Source organism: Streptopelia decaocto (assembly GCF_964273445.1).
Source record: "Streptopelia decaocto genome assembly, chromosome: 11".
NCBI classification, from domain to species: domain Eukaryota; kingdom Metazoa; phylum Chordata; class Aves; order Columbiformes; family Columbidae; genus Streptopelia; species Streptopelia decaocto.
This window is the reverse complement of record NC_138666.1, coordinates 16,451,137-16,466,767: the sequence shown is the minus strand read 5'-3', so window position 1 is coordinate 16,466,767 and position 15,631 is coordinate 16,451,137. Positions and strand designations below refer to the sequence as shown.

General features: G+C 39.8%; 1 protein-coding gene across 1 annotated transcript in view; it reads right to left on the bottom strand.

The window, feature by feature from the left end:
* The window catches only part of GPI (glucose-6-phosphate isomerase), a 24,121-nt gene extending 8,490 nt beyond the window's left edge, over positions 1-15,631 (bottom strand). Inside the window, exons 1-9 of the mRNA XM_082063250.1 lie at positions 15,404-15,631; positions 10,677-10,767; positions 9,690-9,758; positions 6,745-6,864; positions 4,664-4,747; positions 4,427-4,573; positions 2,600-2,671; positions 1,494-1,538; positions 621-674 (exon numbers count right to left, since the gene is read on the bottom strand). Coding sequence (XP_081919376.1) covers positions 621-674; positions 1,494-1,538; positions 2,600-2,671; positions 4,427-4,573; positions 4,664-4,747; positions 6,745-6,864; positions 9,690-9,758; positions 10,677-10,767; positions 15,404-15,522 — 801 coding nt within the window. The 5' untranslated portion in view covers positions 15,523-15,631. The remainder of the gene's footprint in view (positions 1-620; positions 675-1,493; positions 1,539-2,599; positions 2,672-4,426; positions 4,574-4,663; positions 4,748-6,744; positions 6,865-9,689; positions 9,759-10,676; positions 10,768-15,403) is intronic.

Below are 15,631 nucleotides of genomic sequence, written 5' to 3'. Positions count from 1 at the left end.
GCTTTCCTAATATCACTCCTCTATAGGTGAAACCTGCTTCAGCAAGATTACGGCACTATCTAGGGAAAGGTAATGCTCCAGATAATTTCTAAACAACAGCTTTAAAATCTAGTTTGTGAGGCACAGAGCCAATGAGACAAACCAATCTGTTTCTGATTAAGGGCCAAGACTAAGGGCAGTATACCTAAAATATGCATCTGCTATAAAATATCAAATTAGGCTCCCATTTCTGATGTTTGACCTTTACAGGCCTAGATTACATACAGTAGACCCCAACAGTCAAATGTCACATCTTATAATAACTACTTACACCAAGGAATAAGCTAAGACTTGTATCTCCTGTTACCCAACAGCTGATCACACAGCCAAGAACACAGAAGGCTTCTCTTCAGACCTTTGACTGCAGGATTTTAATGGAATGGCCAAGAGACAAGACTACTTGCTTGCCTGACATGTTCTCAATTTGCCTTTAGTTACAAGTTTTCAGATGTTTCAGTACCAAGAATACAATTTCTATAATTTACATATTTTGGCAATTTCCTGACATCTAGTTAACATTTTCTGAAGTTATATTATTCTAACAGTTAACATCTACCACACAAAATTAGATATTTACTCACATCCCAGAATTCAAACATGTTCTGTGGGTCAATCCCAAAGTCTTTAACTTTAGGCTAGAATTAAAAAAAAGGAAGTGTGTAAGAACACTAAGTAAAACCAACATGAAAAGTTTTATGTCTAGCAAATAAAAAGCACAGGTTGAGTACCTATTAAATACACAATTTCTCAGTTACATCCTCTATTTTAAAAATACATAGCATCCATAAGAAAAAAGTATACCTTTAATTCCAGAGATCACCCTCAAAATCAATTACATAGTCGCATTTTCTGACCAATCTAAGTGGCAATACAAGTAGAAGTTGGACTGACATTCATGTTACATTTAACAAAACCAGAATGGAAGAAAGGAATTTCACACTACAGTACCTGACAGCCTCTTAATTATTGCAGAATCTTTTTCTAATTGCTATTGGTCTTTCTACTTCACACTTTTGCATGAAACACCACATCAGGGTACATTATGCTCATCAAGTGCTTCAGATTATTCACACAAACTACCTGCATCACTTCAGCACTTAATTGAGGAATCTAGAAGAGCAGTATTTGTTTACATAATAACTACATTCACACACACTGAAGCAATTACAAGTAACACTCAATAACAGTCATTTCAAGCATAAGAGATCCTGACTTCAGATTTAAAGCTCTAGCAGAAAAAGCACAAATCTATGATGAAGGTCCAACCTTGCTGCAGTTCATTACTCTAGAAATGTTTCAGTTCTTTTCAGTAGGAAAAAAACATATGCTTCATTTCAAGAGGAAGGCCAACTTGGTGTTCAAGTAGTGGTGTCTTAAAAGATAGGCTTCCTTACTGGATTTTAAAATGAGGCCATCTTAAAGGTACACAGAAAAAAAAAATAGATTATACTTACACCATTGGTAGACAAGGCAACAAAATGCTTGGCCACTGCTGAAGGCTTAATAAAAATAAACAGACTGTTAGATCTAGAATGTTAATTTATTTTGATTTCTGGTCATAAACCTGATCTGCTACCATCTACATTTAAACAAAATACTGTTGACTATCATCAGTTATTTTTGCATTAAGAACTTGAAATCATTCACTTCATTCACATTCAGTGTGAGATTTGGCAGCATGTCTGTCAAGGGTAACATTCTGATAACATTTTCATTAAGCCCAGTGGAAACAGTCTATTTAGAGCAGCACACTATTTCCTCAAGAGCACATTATCAGTTTGGAACATCACTATGACCACTGTGGAGCAGCTGGAGTTTGTTGTACATGCACTACACTTATGGCTGGGTCAAAGGATCAAGATAACTGGAACTACTGATAAATCTCAAACTCCAGATTTAGACTTTGGTCTTTCAGCAAGTGTTCTGGTGAACAAAGAGGAGGTATCTGTAACAGTGGTGTAACAAGGAATTTCAAAGCCCAGCTTTCAAACAAAATTCAGCTATCCTGACTGGAACGGGTTAAACATTATCTTAACTACCTGAGCAGGCAGTATCTGGCTTTATTTTTTTTCTTTTAAAGGTTAGAAACAGGAGAGAATGAGCCAAATACAAGGTTTCTATTCATAGTACAGACATCTGCCATAGATATGTCAGTATATCACTCCAATCATAGCTTCTTTTCTAAAGATTTGCCAAGAACTGGAAGGTGAAGCCACATAGGCACCATATTCTTGAATTTCTATATCTGTGGTTCCACCAAATTATTAGACAGCTCTAAGGCCAGTGCTACACCCTATTACTTAACAAGCAGGATTTGGGGGAATAATGCATGACAACCATTATAACAAAAATCTAGTGGTTTTATCACTTTGATTGGATATAACAGCCTGTCACTAACCGTGAAGCACTGAAACGTTATATGTACAGCATTTGCTGAGCTATACAGCTTATGTCTGGGCAGCTACTGGCTCTGCTCCAAAGCACACTGAATGATCATGGAGAAATTGCACAATAAAAAACCGTTGCATTCTGTTACGTAACCTAAACATGTGAGACTTACATCTTTAGCAGCATGTAGGAACCACTCTTTGGCCGTTTCCGCATTGGTGATAGTTTCTTGGGTGGTGAAAGTCTGCACAGCAGAAAACAAGGAAGTATGCAAAACACCTTAATTAAAATTGAAACAAGTCCAGGCTCCTAAAACATGTGTTCCAGACAACCAGAGCAGAGTGATGCGAGATGTTCACGACAGCTGCTGCCAGATTTCAGCAAAAAAATAAAAGCAAGCTTATCAATCCATTAAAGACTAGTGTTGCTAGATTTACCTATCTAGTTTTCAACTAGCATATATCAAGAATTTGAATAATTATTCCCCACCTTCCCTCTCCCAAACTGGTATGCAAAACCTTGAGACTAAATTTTTTTTACTTCATTCTTCCACTAAATCTGAAGTTTTACCATTTGACTAAAAAGGAACTGATTGAACACCAACCTAGCTGGACTGTCCTCTTGTTCTTCAATTCCTACTTTTTCATGTAGTAATACTCATTTCTGCTAAGATTATTGCCATAATTTTGATTTGCTGATTAAAGGAAAATGTTTTCCTGCTTCATGAAGTATGCACAGAAGTTCAGTCATGCAGTTTTACAAGTATCTACAACCATTCTGATCTACTCAACCATCAAAATTTAGCTTTAAGGGTGAACACTAGATTCAACCTACTCTCATCCATCTCCAGAAATATTTCGTTATGAAACACAAGCCTATTATGGAAAAAAAAGAATGCCATTCATCCTCTTCCAAACAGATCCAATTATCCAACTACAGGCTGGCAAACAGAAACTGAAGCGTTACTCTTTCAATTTGGCAGTCTCCTAAGCCTTTGAACCGTGATCGTGAACTCATTTACTCAAAGTGACCATTAGGATTACTTTGTGAAGTTTCCTTATTCCATAAGTTGTTGCTCGGCTGCAGTATTACCAAGATAAGATAATGAGCACCACCACAGAGCATGGCCAACATTACACACATGTGCACTTGTTGCAGATTTTCTTCCAACAGCAAAAAGGTTCTACTGGGCTTTACAAACAAAGGTGACCCAAGTCATATAACTATGAAGTTTGTCTTCACCAGTTTCCTCTGCTAAGACAGCAGTATTCCTCAAAGGAAGAGGGCAGCTAGCAATTATGTTTACAGAATGAATTATCAGCAAGGCGAGACTTTAAAAAAGGGCAGCTTTTAAGTCTATATTCAGAAATAAGTGTTACCTTATAAGCTACCAACTACCTTTACCTCTTCATAAATAAAGAAGCTTAGTACTTATAGTACTCAAGGAACCCAGGTGAAGATCTTTTGTTACTACGTTAAAGCAGAATAGATTCTCCAACTACATGCAATTCATTAACACAAAACATCAATGCAAAAAACAGAACACTTAACAAGTAACACTGTCCTTAAGATAAAGGACCAAAAGTAACATTAAATAAAAGCAAGGAATGTGACAAGATCTTCAATTTCAAGGAAACAGCTACATAGCATCCTACATTCCACCCACAGAGAAGTACATGAAAATAACTTTTGAATGTTTAAACTTGTGCTGACTGAGACAGACTCTAGACACCATGAAATCCCTCATGTGTCTTACTTGCTTAGGTTAAGTCATTGTAAGGGAAATTCCTGTTCTCTAATAGTAATTTTTAGCACTTGGCTTCTGGATCTAAGTATTTCAGTAGCAACACAAGCAAGTTGAGGAGGAATCACAACAGGCCTTATAGAAACAGTCCACACTAGAAATCCCTGATCTAGATCTTCCTGTGGACAGATGTCTATTCTGACTGAACCCTTTACAGTTAGAAAAGTCACACCCCAGGGCTTGCGTTGGACATACCTTGGATGCAATGATGAAGAGCGTAGTGTCTGGTTTAAGCTCAGCCAGGGTTTTGGCTATATGAGTACCATCAATGTTGGACACAAACCAAACACGAGGGCCTCCCTTGGAATATGGTTTCAGGGCTTCAGTTACCATCAGAGGGCCCTGGATGGAGCAATGATGAGATTTTATCTTCATTGCAAGCATGTACACACACAAAAAGATGTGGAAGATGCACAGAAGTCAGGAGCTTACCAAGTCAGAGCCACCAATCCCAACATTGACCACATCAGTAATCGCCTTTCCAGTGTAGCCTTTCCATTCGCCACTACGGACTCTCTGGGGGAAAAACAAAGTAATTATTTTATACCTGCACTAAAGTTAGTGATTCTAGCACTGGAAATAGGCTGTGTTTTCAGGCATTGTTGTAGAAAGTCTCCAAAGACAACTTTCAAGCTCATAGACTTTAAAGCCTACACTCAAAGCTACCTTCTTAGCTAGACATCTAGTTATGTCTAAGATGATACTTTGTTAGGTGTTGGAAGTCTAATGCACATATTTAAAAAACACACCACAAGATCAAACTCTTGTTCTGTGTGGACTGTTATAATATTTACAGTGTTGGCAAAGTCGAGAGACGTCAAGCTAAAAAATGAAAAAACTAAAGTATTTGCCACAAATATTTGAAACTGAAGGGGTTCTTTAAGTATCTTTAATTAGAAGCAACTTCACTAACTAAACTGAAAAACAAATATTAATAAAGCCATGGAGACAAATTTATTGGCAAACCAAACATTCAAAAGCGCTTATATTCTATGTACATTTTGCATCAATATTTGTTTCTGGGCTGCACCTTAAGAGCACATAGTACAGGTTTCTGCTCTCTTCTTGCTGTTTTAACAGTTAGAGTTCTGACAAACAAAATTGCAACCATCACATTGAATTTTGTCCATCATATACCACCTATGCATTAAATTTGTTCCCCTCACAAAAGGAATGTCTAGTATCATGCACATTTCTACATACCTTCTCTACTTAAAAAGCCACTATTCTACAACAAATCACCTGGTTATGCTGATAGTTGCTTTCCTTCCCTAAGGGTGCTTAAGTTAAAGCCTTTTGTATTTCCCAACAGAAAAATCCATGTTTAGTATACACCATTCCTGTAGGCTGTAGTTGATACTGCTGTACTTCTAAAGTAAGTCAACTGAAACAAACATCTTTGTCACTCTTTTCAAAGGAACTGCTTAACTTGATTTTTATTTTGCAGATAATATGGACCCGCATGGAAAGCAATATTCACAGGTTTCAGTGACTGACACCAGTGAAAATCTTGTCTTGCACTACCAAAATCTTAATCAGCTAAAAAACTCTACAGTGGAAAATGGACCACTGAACTGTGGGCATTCGACTATCACGTTTTCTGAAGAAACTACCAAATTCAAACCAATTACTGTCAGCTATTGTGGTTTTGGCATTTATCCATTAGGAACTGGACATAATCCAGGCTGATTTTGTATAGGTTAACAGGTATGAGTTAGCAGTGATACTGGCCGCTGCCACCTGGATAAGACTCACAATAGCAATCAAACAGCTCCAGATCCTCACAGCCACGTTTAAAAATCACTAGAACTATTCATTGAGCTTTTATTGATTAATCACACATAAATCTGACTTTGTTAAATGCTCTATGAAGTTCTTCAGTGCATTTCCTTCAACTGATCTGACAGATGCCTACATTTTCTAGATGACATACAGAATCAAAGAACAATTAATGATATTTGAAAATAATTGTTAACTGCTGTATTTAACTAGGGTACAAAAAACTTTGATGCTGCTAAAGCTGCAAAATGAATAGAATCATAAAGGGATCTGCCCTAAGACCAGAAGATCTTTAAGAAACCATTTGAGTAGAGCATAATCAAATGGAAAGGGAGCTGGAAGCTTCTACCTCTCTCCTGATTGTACACAGATTTTAAGAGGCAGCCTCTACTTGATAAAGTAGTTGAAAAATTAGCAAGAAATAAGGCAATATTTGAATGGTAATTAATGATTTACAAGACTTCTGAAGTAAATGCAAGATTACTGCTGAAAGAGCAAGATCTAGAGATCCCATTAAAGAAAAACCCAACTGGGAACATACTAAGTGAATCATACTAAATCATACTAAAACCAGCTCCAACTCCATGCTTGAGCCAGAACTATCATAAAAAACAAACAAGGGCACAATAACTGACGTGAACCAGCCCACAATCACTCCTTCACATTACATATGTAAGAACCTGGCTGGGTATAGAACAAATATATGAAAAATAAGCTATGGTGGTATTTTATACCTGGCAGAAGTGTTTCATTTTGTCCAACACTTTGTTTACTTCTGGAACAACATCCTTCCCATCTACAAGTATTGGCGCATTGGAACGATTTCTCAGAGCAATATGAAGCACAGCTCGGTTCTGAAATAAAGAGGGGAAAAAAGATTAAACCATTCCCAAATTATACCCAGAGGCCTCAGGTACCTCATCCCGAAGGTCATACAATCGTCAAGTCTTAAAAATCCTTTAAGTTAACTGGAATTAGTAGTTCATGTGTGTATGTGTATACACACACATTTATCATCAGCCATACAGACGACCCTCTCAATACACAGAATCAGTACAGAGAGCTTACAAAAGCATACAATATGCAAAATAAACAAATAGCTTATTTGGTTGCTTTGAAAAAAAGCTCAAAATCCCTTGAAAAGCATTTAATGATTGAGATCCAAAATTCAGCAATATTCAGTACTCAGTTATCTTAATTACTTCAGCATGCTTCAGGTACACAAGGATGAAGTTATTTCCTATTTGTGACAATAATGAAAATCAATTGTAATAAGCAGCCAAGGTTATTTTCTATGGCATTTTGTCAATTATCCTGAATAGTCCATTTCATATAGGAAAAGACAAATACGTATTTAAACATTTGACAAAAAAGGAATACAATAGCCACATTATTCTACCCACTGCCCACAATTAAATGTTCCCTGAACCCATGCATACCAGATATGTAGGTGGTAGTCGTGTTATGAGGAAAAAAAGGTCTGTTGGCATGCATCATATTATATTAACTCTCCACAGTTATACACAAGTCAAAGCACTGAAATCTGGCCTGTGATTTGCCTGTTCAGGAGCTTTAAAAGCTTTAATCTAGAATGAAGGAGTTAGTCAATACTAATGAACAAATTAAAAAATTAGTCTGCTCTACCTCATTGTTACTTGTTACAATAAGAGGCATTGTGAGACAAAGACAACACAGACAATATGAACTGCCAAGTTATGATTCAAATACAAAATGCTAACTCAAAAATCATCGAGCTGGTGGTTACTGACTTGGAATACGAGAAAGCTCTTTCAGTTGCTAATTATCCAAGTGTACCCACTTAAATGCAGGGTGAACAGATGTAATTTTTTTTTGTAACATGCAGCTATGGAATGGTATTATTTGGTAACTACTGCTCACTATTGGGCTTGAAGGAAGCTTTGCCTTGATCAAGAGCAGCAGTCGTATTTGACCTGACATCTACCATTGACCAGAAGTACTTCCTAAGTATGCAGACTGTCCCCATGAGTGGTCAGATGAGTTCCCTTGCAATGCGCTGTCTTTGTGCCATATCAAGCTGCAAGTTTTAACTCATCTGGTACAGACACCTGGCAGCAACGTGCTTGGGTGCGCTATAAAGGATTTCCACATAAACACACATCATGCAGTCAGTGCCCGCAGCACCAAATACAGACAAGTCTTAAGTACTTCAGACAAATAAGCTAAAAAATGTTCTAAAGCAGAACAAAAGCAGCACACAAGTCAGTTCTTGCCATTAAGCAGCTCCCTTCTGTCTTATCGCATTAGGTTTATTTACTCATGGTGTTTGACAGCATCCTTTTTTTAAGGTCTCATGACAAATTCACACTGTCCACATGCTCATATTCCAGAGCCAAACCAACTTGATTCTGTATTCTATTCAAAGAGAAAAAAATAAACCAAATCTAATTCCAAGCCAACTTCTGACTGTAAGTGAGAAACAGCCTGATAATGAAAAAGATGTTTCTAGACTCCTCATGCAAGGTAACTGCTACATGAAGTTGCCTTATCGAGACAGTAACAAAATCAGGAGCTAGCAGCAGAACAGCAACACATCACGGTTTAAAATCACATTTAAGTGCTTCTGAGAAGGTTTCTGCTGCCTTTGCTCTCATGTAGATGATGAAGAATAACTCCATAATACCTGGCCAGAAATAAGTTGTGTTACATGAGGCTAATGAGGCAAGATCTGAAAAAAACAGCCTTCCAGGCAGATTTCAGAGTTATCATCCTCTTTCCACTTCCTTTTTTCACTAGCTAGAATTACATATGTGAATTTAAGGCATTCATACAGAAGAGGAAGCATTTCTCCGGTGAAGCTGTATCTGTTTCTGTCTGTGCATTTTTACAAACATGCTGTATTCACAAACAATACAATGTCCAACTGCTGAGTTAAGCAAACAGCTTGTGCAACAGCTACGTCAGTCAATAACCAAGTCAAAGGAAATACTGATTCCTGTTAATTTACCTCAAACATACTAAATAGCCTTTAATATTAAAGGCAGACTAATAAATCATACTATAGAGTTGCCAGTTTTCATCCTATTTATAACTTCAGAAAAAAGGTAGTTTTCTGTATATTTTAATGAAGATTTAGCCGTAATTACAATATTCCGATCTACAGAAAAAGGAAGATGCTTGCCATCTTACTGAAATAGGCGGTTAATTTCCTAAGACTGTTTATGGTCTCTGCTGTTAAACTACCCAGAGATAAGTAACATCAACAACCCAAAGCAGAAAGTCTTACACAAGCCTCACTGAAACTTTGTATGCAGCTCACTAAGCTTTATGAACACTGACATTAGGGAAAAGCATGTATGGGATACCCGGAATGCAATACCCTGCTCCATGGCCTTCGCAAAATCTAACTCATCTTCCTCCCTACAAATGAGGGAAGACAAGAAAAAAAAATACATACACCAAAGTCTCAAAAAAAAAAAGTAAGATGTCTGTTGAAGGGAGGATTGAATAGCTTCATCCACACATTTTCTTCTGTCTTTTTGTCAGAGCTCAAGAGATGAAGCAAACATTACAGCCAACCAGCATTTCAGAGTAGCTATTAGAGTAAGTTTTTTCGAGACTTCTCTTACACAGATGCACAAACATCCACAATACTTGGGCACAACCGCAGGGCAAAAGCCATGGACAGAAATAGCCTCACCTCAGTGAAGTTGATCTTCTCTCCGCTGAACATGCGCTCTCTGGCACTTTCCACACCCCTTGACTTTGCCTGAGAAATGTAAAAATAGAATCCTCTTAAAAATAGTAAGAAGTCAACAGGCACTACAAAGGTCCAGCTACCTTAAGGAGTGTGAACATTTACCACATAAGACAGCAGTTACATTAAAAGACCCACTAGATTCTACCTTAAAAATTGATCATCTGATTTTAAAGCAAGTATTTCATGCAGGCTGTTTATTTCCTTAAGACGTTACACAGTAACATGCTGAATGACCAAGATGCAATGAATCCATCTTAATTATTCAGTTTCATCTTGTCATACTGCTGCAGGATTCATTAATGATTCTGTGTACCATCGTGGAATTTTTTTTTGTATTTTACTTTTTAACTGAAGATAGCAAAAGTAATTTTGCTATGGCTATTTTTGCTAGTTCTTCCCTTTTAAAAATCTGTGTCCTATCTGGTCTAAGCTTTTGGTTGAACCAATAGCTAAGGAAGGGTTGCAAATATGGACACTATGCTAAATTGAAGCTAATGACACAAACTTCTTTCTTAAAAGACATCCAACTACAAGTGAATCTCTAAGACTGCATGACATACAAAGTACTGTTTCAATTGCGGGTATAGAAGACATCACTTTCTCTTACAACTTTATACTAATATCTCTTATTTTACTGCAGATCTCAACAACAGTGTCATATGCCAGCTGGTCTGTTATGCAGACAAAAATCTTTCCACTAAGCACATTGAAACAGGTCTGCACACTGAAAAATGGCCTTGCGGCTAAAGGACAATGCAAGACTCCAAACAGTGCCAAGATTTGTAAAAAGATGCCTTATAACTTGGATGGTCTCTCAAATTCAGAGTTATATGTATATGAGCAATGCTAGAATAACCAGTTGAAGGTAAAAGTTGACTTTTTAAAAAAACTTATGTGGTTTATTAATTCAATATTTTAAAGAGTTACCAGTTCCACCAGCATTTTCATCACTTCTTCTGTAACAAGGTTCTTTGAATAGTCCAGTAAGATATCCCCATGATCGGTATTCAGAGTCAAGCTGTCAAAACAAACAAGTTAATTGCACATTCCTGAGGAGTGACTGTTTTAAGCAAGATGATTACTCCAACAGAATACAAAATAATTGGAATTCTAATCATATTAAGTTAGTAAAGATGACCTGAGGGACTGATTTGCCCCACAAGTTTCATAAAACAACTTACTAGTGTGTTGTTCTAATTTAAGACCATGGCTTTCAACAAGCTAAATCATAACATCAACTTTCTGCTGATGAAAGTTCAAATACAATAAAGTATATTTAACGCACAGTTGGACAATCACATTCTGTTTTCACTGAGCCACTAGTATTCTCTAGTGATAATTAGTGTTCTCCTAATATATCACAGGTAAAAAGCTAAGCACAGTCTATTCCTGCTAAACAATTAAACTGTCTCCCTACAGATCCTTTCAACAAATACAGTCAATCCTTTACATGGAGGCTTGAACAAACCTTTAAAAATCTGTACAACTTCATGTACAGAAACATCCTTTCAACTACTATGCAGAATTAACCCTCATTTGTGCAATGGTGAAGTCTCGCTGTGCTCACAGACTCAGTGGAAGCCTCCAAATCATTTCACTAACCCTCTTCTGAAAGCTATTGCCTAACACTTCAAAATACGAGCACTTTCAGGTTTACATCCAAGAGGAATCACAGAAACGGTGTTCCAATAGAGATCAAGTGAGACTGTATTTACTAGCCTTGCATCTATGTGAAAAGTTCTAAAGTCCCTTCAGTGCTTTACACCACAGTTTTCTACCAATTTCTTCTTTGCACTAATTTACACCCAAATATATACATTTACTCTAACCTGAAGAATCGAAGCCCTGTAAGTAATCCAGCAGGGCTTCTATAAAGGCACAAAAAGCCTTTTATATCTTACATTCCCTTCTGCTCCACACGCACAAGCCACAGGAAATTGTCAACCATCTGAACTCTCAATGTTTCTGTGTTGTTCATTATTTCCCCGCTTTTTCTTTCCCAACACTCGAGCAGAGAAATATGCACTGTTATTTTAGTGACCATGTATGCCAGAGACTTCACAGGGACAAATCATGGCATAATCGCTACTTCAAAGGGATATGACAGAGCAGGCAAGATTCTGCAAAGGGAGAAGGGAGCTGAATTTGCAATCATAGTAATAATGAGCAAGGCCTAGATATTTGGGTCGTTTTGTTAACTTCAGGAAAAACAAAGTAACATCTCTGGTCTTAAAATACAAGAGACACTAAATACAAGAGACACTAAATAACAAGGTGTCTTCAAACACAATATTAGAAGCTTCTTTCATAGCCAAGAAGGTGAGGCAAATGAGGAAAAATGGTATCAATGCTGTTTATCACCCTTCTCTTCAGTGAATCTCTGACCATCCACCACAAGGAGCCCTGAACACAGCTAGCAAAGGGAAGGGCTGTTACCTCTCACCTGCCAAATTTGCTATTTAAGAACAAACCCAGCAAGTCTTTCTATTTGAGATTTGATGCAATTTATTTACAGTCAGGTCTCAGATTTGAACATATTTTACTAATGATACAGCAAGGCCATTATTATACTAATACTTCTTCAGATTAGAGGAGAACTCTAAAAATTCTGATGCTACAATTTAACACAGAAAGATAGTCTTCCCCAGTGTTCTACCCCATGAACACGAAATTCTTACAAACTTCTCTTTGTGTTTACCTGACATATGCCTCACTTATACAATTCATTGTTATTTTACTTATATGAATAAAATCAATCTCACTAGATCTAGAAGACAAGGTATCCTGTGAAATTCTGGCTGGATTCAAATCAGTACTCACTTAAAGAAAGCAAAGAAAGATGGCATCCCAAGTTATTTCATGCAAAACAAGCAAGCAATAGCTACCAGGTCTAACTTCCCCACACACCAGGTGGAACACACAGCATGCAATGTAGCTTCATCTTAAACCTTTGCACCAAGAGATCCACCTTTTATTTATACAGAATCCCAAAACCCTGCAGCTCAGTTGTGTTCAGCCACAACACCCATTCTGCAATGCAGCAGCTAACTGTAGCACTACCCAGGTGGAACGAGGGGCTTGTCACATAAGCCACATCCACATCTAAGTGACACAGTCCTTAATCAGAAGGTCACCTGCAGCATCTCCAAATGATTTTATCTCCCATCTAAACAAAAACTGAATGAGCAACCCCTAAATGAATTATTACACACAGATTCCCCAGTGCTACATTTAGATAGAGGACTCATTCTGACCCTTCATAATGGACAAGCCAACTAGCAGGAGTGTAGTACTGGTACTTTATATCCTGCACTAGCCATTTGAATCAAGAGTACCTTAATCAGCATCCAGGTATCCATTATCTGCTGAGTTTTATGATAGCTGCATCATATCAGTTCTATCCTCTTCAAAACTGGTAGAGTTTTTCTAGTAAAAAAGCCACTGCTCCTACCAGACAGGTTTCCCTTTTCCTTCTCAAGGAAGAGAGATAGTCAATGATTTTATGATCATACTCAGCAGAACTAACTGAAATGTATTCATAATGATTAATTTCATATGAGGAGCGAGGTGCAAACTACAGAGAGGATCTTGTAGCCAAACTTCCAGACTGCCTAGGCCTTCAACAGATGTTAACTATTAATACCACCACCCTGCTGATCTGGCTCATAAAGTGGCCATCAGCAAGAAGCGCAGAAGCAGATCTGTCAGGCTGACAATTCTGCAATCATATTTTGCTATGAGAAATTTCTCCTGGTAGTCCATAATGCAAAGGTTTATTAGGAAACAGGACTGAAATAATGAAAGGATTAAGGTAGATAAGTAAACTTAAACCACTTCAACTGTTTTATGGGCAGCACAAAAGGACATTAAGCTGGAGAGCTATTTGAAACAACCTTGGCAGAGAATTTCACACACAAAAAAAATCAGATAAAGACATTCTAGGAGATACACTGGTCACTTTCAGCATGGAGAAAACATTTGAGAGATGAGTATGTGTGCCTGAAACAACAGCTGTCAAGTATCTTTGCTTTGAGTAACTGTACATAGTGACGGTGTAGCGCTCAAAAATGACTAAGTACACTACAGAGTCACAAAAGCAACTATATACTGACTAGTTGAGATTGAGAGCATATTTGATGGTTAAAGTAACTTTAATATTAAAATGACAGCCAATGAGACTAAGACACAGTGCTACCCCAATAAGAGTACTTGCTTAAGCCACTGAGGAAGGAACCCTCTAAGAAACCTCTTGATTATACCTTTTGGTTATAGCAAATTCAGTCTCTTGGGAAATACTGGAGATATGGAAAACCTGAAAACAGAACTAACTCTATGAGAGAAGAACTAGATTTGTGTGAGATAATATTAATGAAGTTCTTTAACAGTAGCAAAAGTCCTATTAGAAGAGCCAGACGAAGTCAATACTCGAAAAATTTAGCATATCTTCTCTATCAATGCAAGTGACATTTTAACTCTTGTATAATGGTATGCAGGACTTCATATGTGATATTTAATTACAATTTAAGAAATATCTAACAAGAAAAGTCACTTCACCTAGGACGCTAACGAAAAGCTTGATGCACGCAATAAGTTTTATCTCAACACTCCAGAACAGAAGCTCCTTGTATCTGTATTGCCCAGGGTCACTTTAAAACTCCAGTCAAGAATGCACCTACATAGTATTAGACCTTCCAGATTGCTGGTGTAGTCCAGCAACGTAACCACACACACACGACTTCTTAGCAGAGTTTCCAGTGTACAGAAAACATCAGTGCTGCTTTACAGGATGAAACCACTGAACGTTATCATGCCGCTCCCACATCTTGCTTCCTCCTCTAGCAGAGAGTATGTTGCAATGCATTCCTGTACCGTGGATAGCATGCGGCAAGGGAGGGCTAAACCTGCTGAACATCCTCCCGTTCCCCGTCTCAGGGCAGGGGAGGCACCGCCAGACCCCTGACAGGCGGGGGCACATGGATGGGCGACTCGCCGGGATCCCATCACGGAGCTTATCATGACTAAGCACACGGGTGCGAGAGCCGGAGGAGCGGAGGACCCACAATGCCGCTGTGCTCGCCGCAGCCGGCGCTGTGCTCGCCGGCACGTACCCTGCTGCAAGGATGAGTCAAGGACAAGTGCGCACGGCCGCCTCCTCGGGGCACCGCGGAGCGCCCCCCGCTCCCTCCTGCCCGCGCCGCGCGGGGCTCCCGGAGGGCGCTGCGGGCCCGGGACACGTGTGCCCGACCTGCCATCGGCCTCCGCGGCTCCAGCCGGCGGCACCCGCCCCGCCCTGGCCCCCCGCCCGCCTCCCGAGCAGCCGCGTGTGTGTGCGCGGTGTGGCCGGGCCCCGCTCCCTCCCCGGGACCGCACGGGCGGGAGGAAGCGGAGCCCCACGGGACACACGGCCCCTGCCAAGCTCCGCCGTGAAGGTTCATCCCTCCGCCCGCGGCGCGGCCCCGGCTCTCCGGCAGCGCCCACCTGCGGGCGGGAAGGAAGGCGAGCGGGAGCCAGCCCCACACCGCCCCGGGCCTCGCACGCGGAAGCGCCCGTTGTGCCGGCAGCCGCAGGGCCCGGCGGCCGCGGCGGGGAGCGCAGGAGCGGCTGCCGGCCCGCTCAGCCGCGGGGGAAGGCGGGCGGGGGCCGCCCAGCCTCACCTGAACTTCTGGAAGCGATCCTTGTCGGCCTCGAACAGCTGCCGCAGGACGAGCTTGGGGGAGTTGGCCTTGTGCCACTCCGCCAGCTTCTTGAAATGGGGGTCGCTGGAGAGCGCCATGTTAGCGGCTAAGAGCGGGATGAGGCAGACACTGGCTGGCGCACGGAAGCAACCACGGCGAGCAGAGCTCTCCCCTCCGCCCCCGCTATTATAGCGGCGAGCTCGGCCT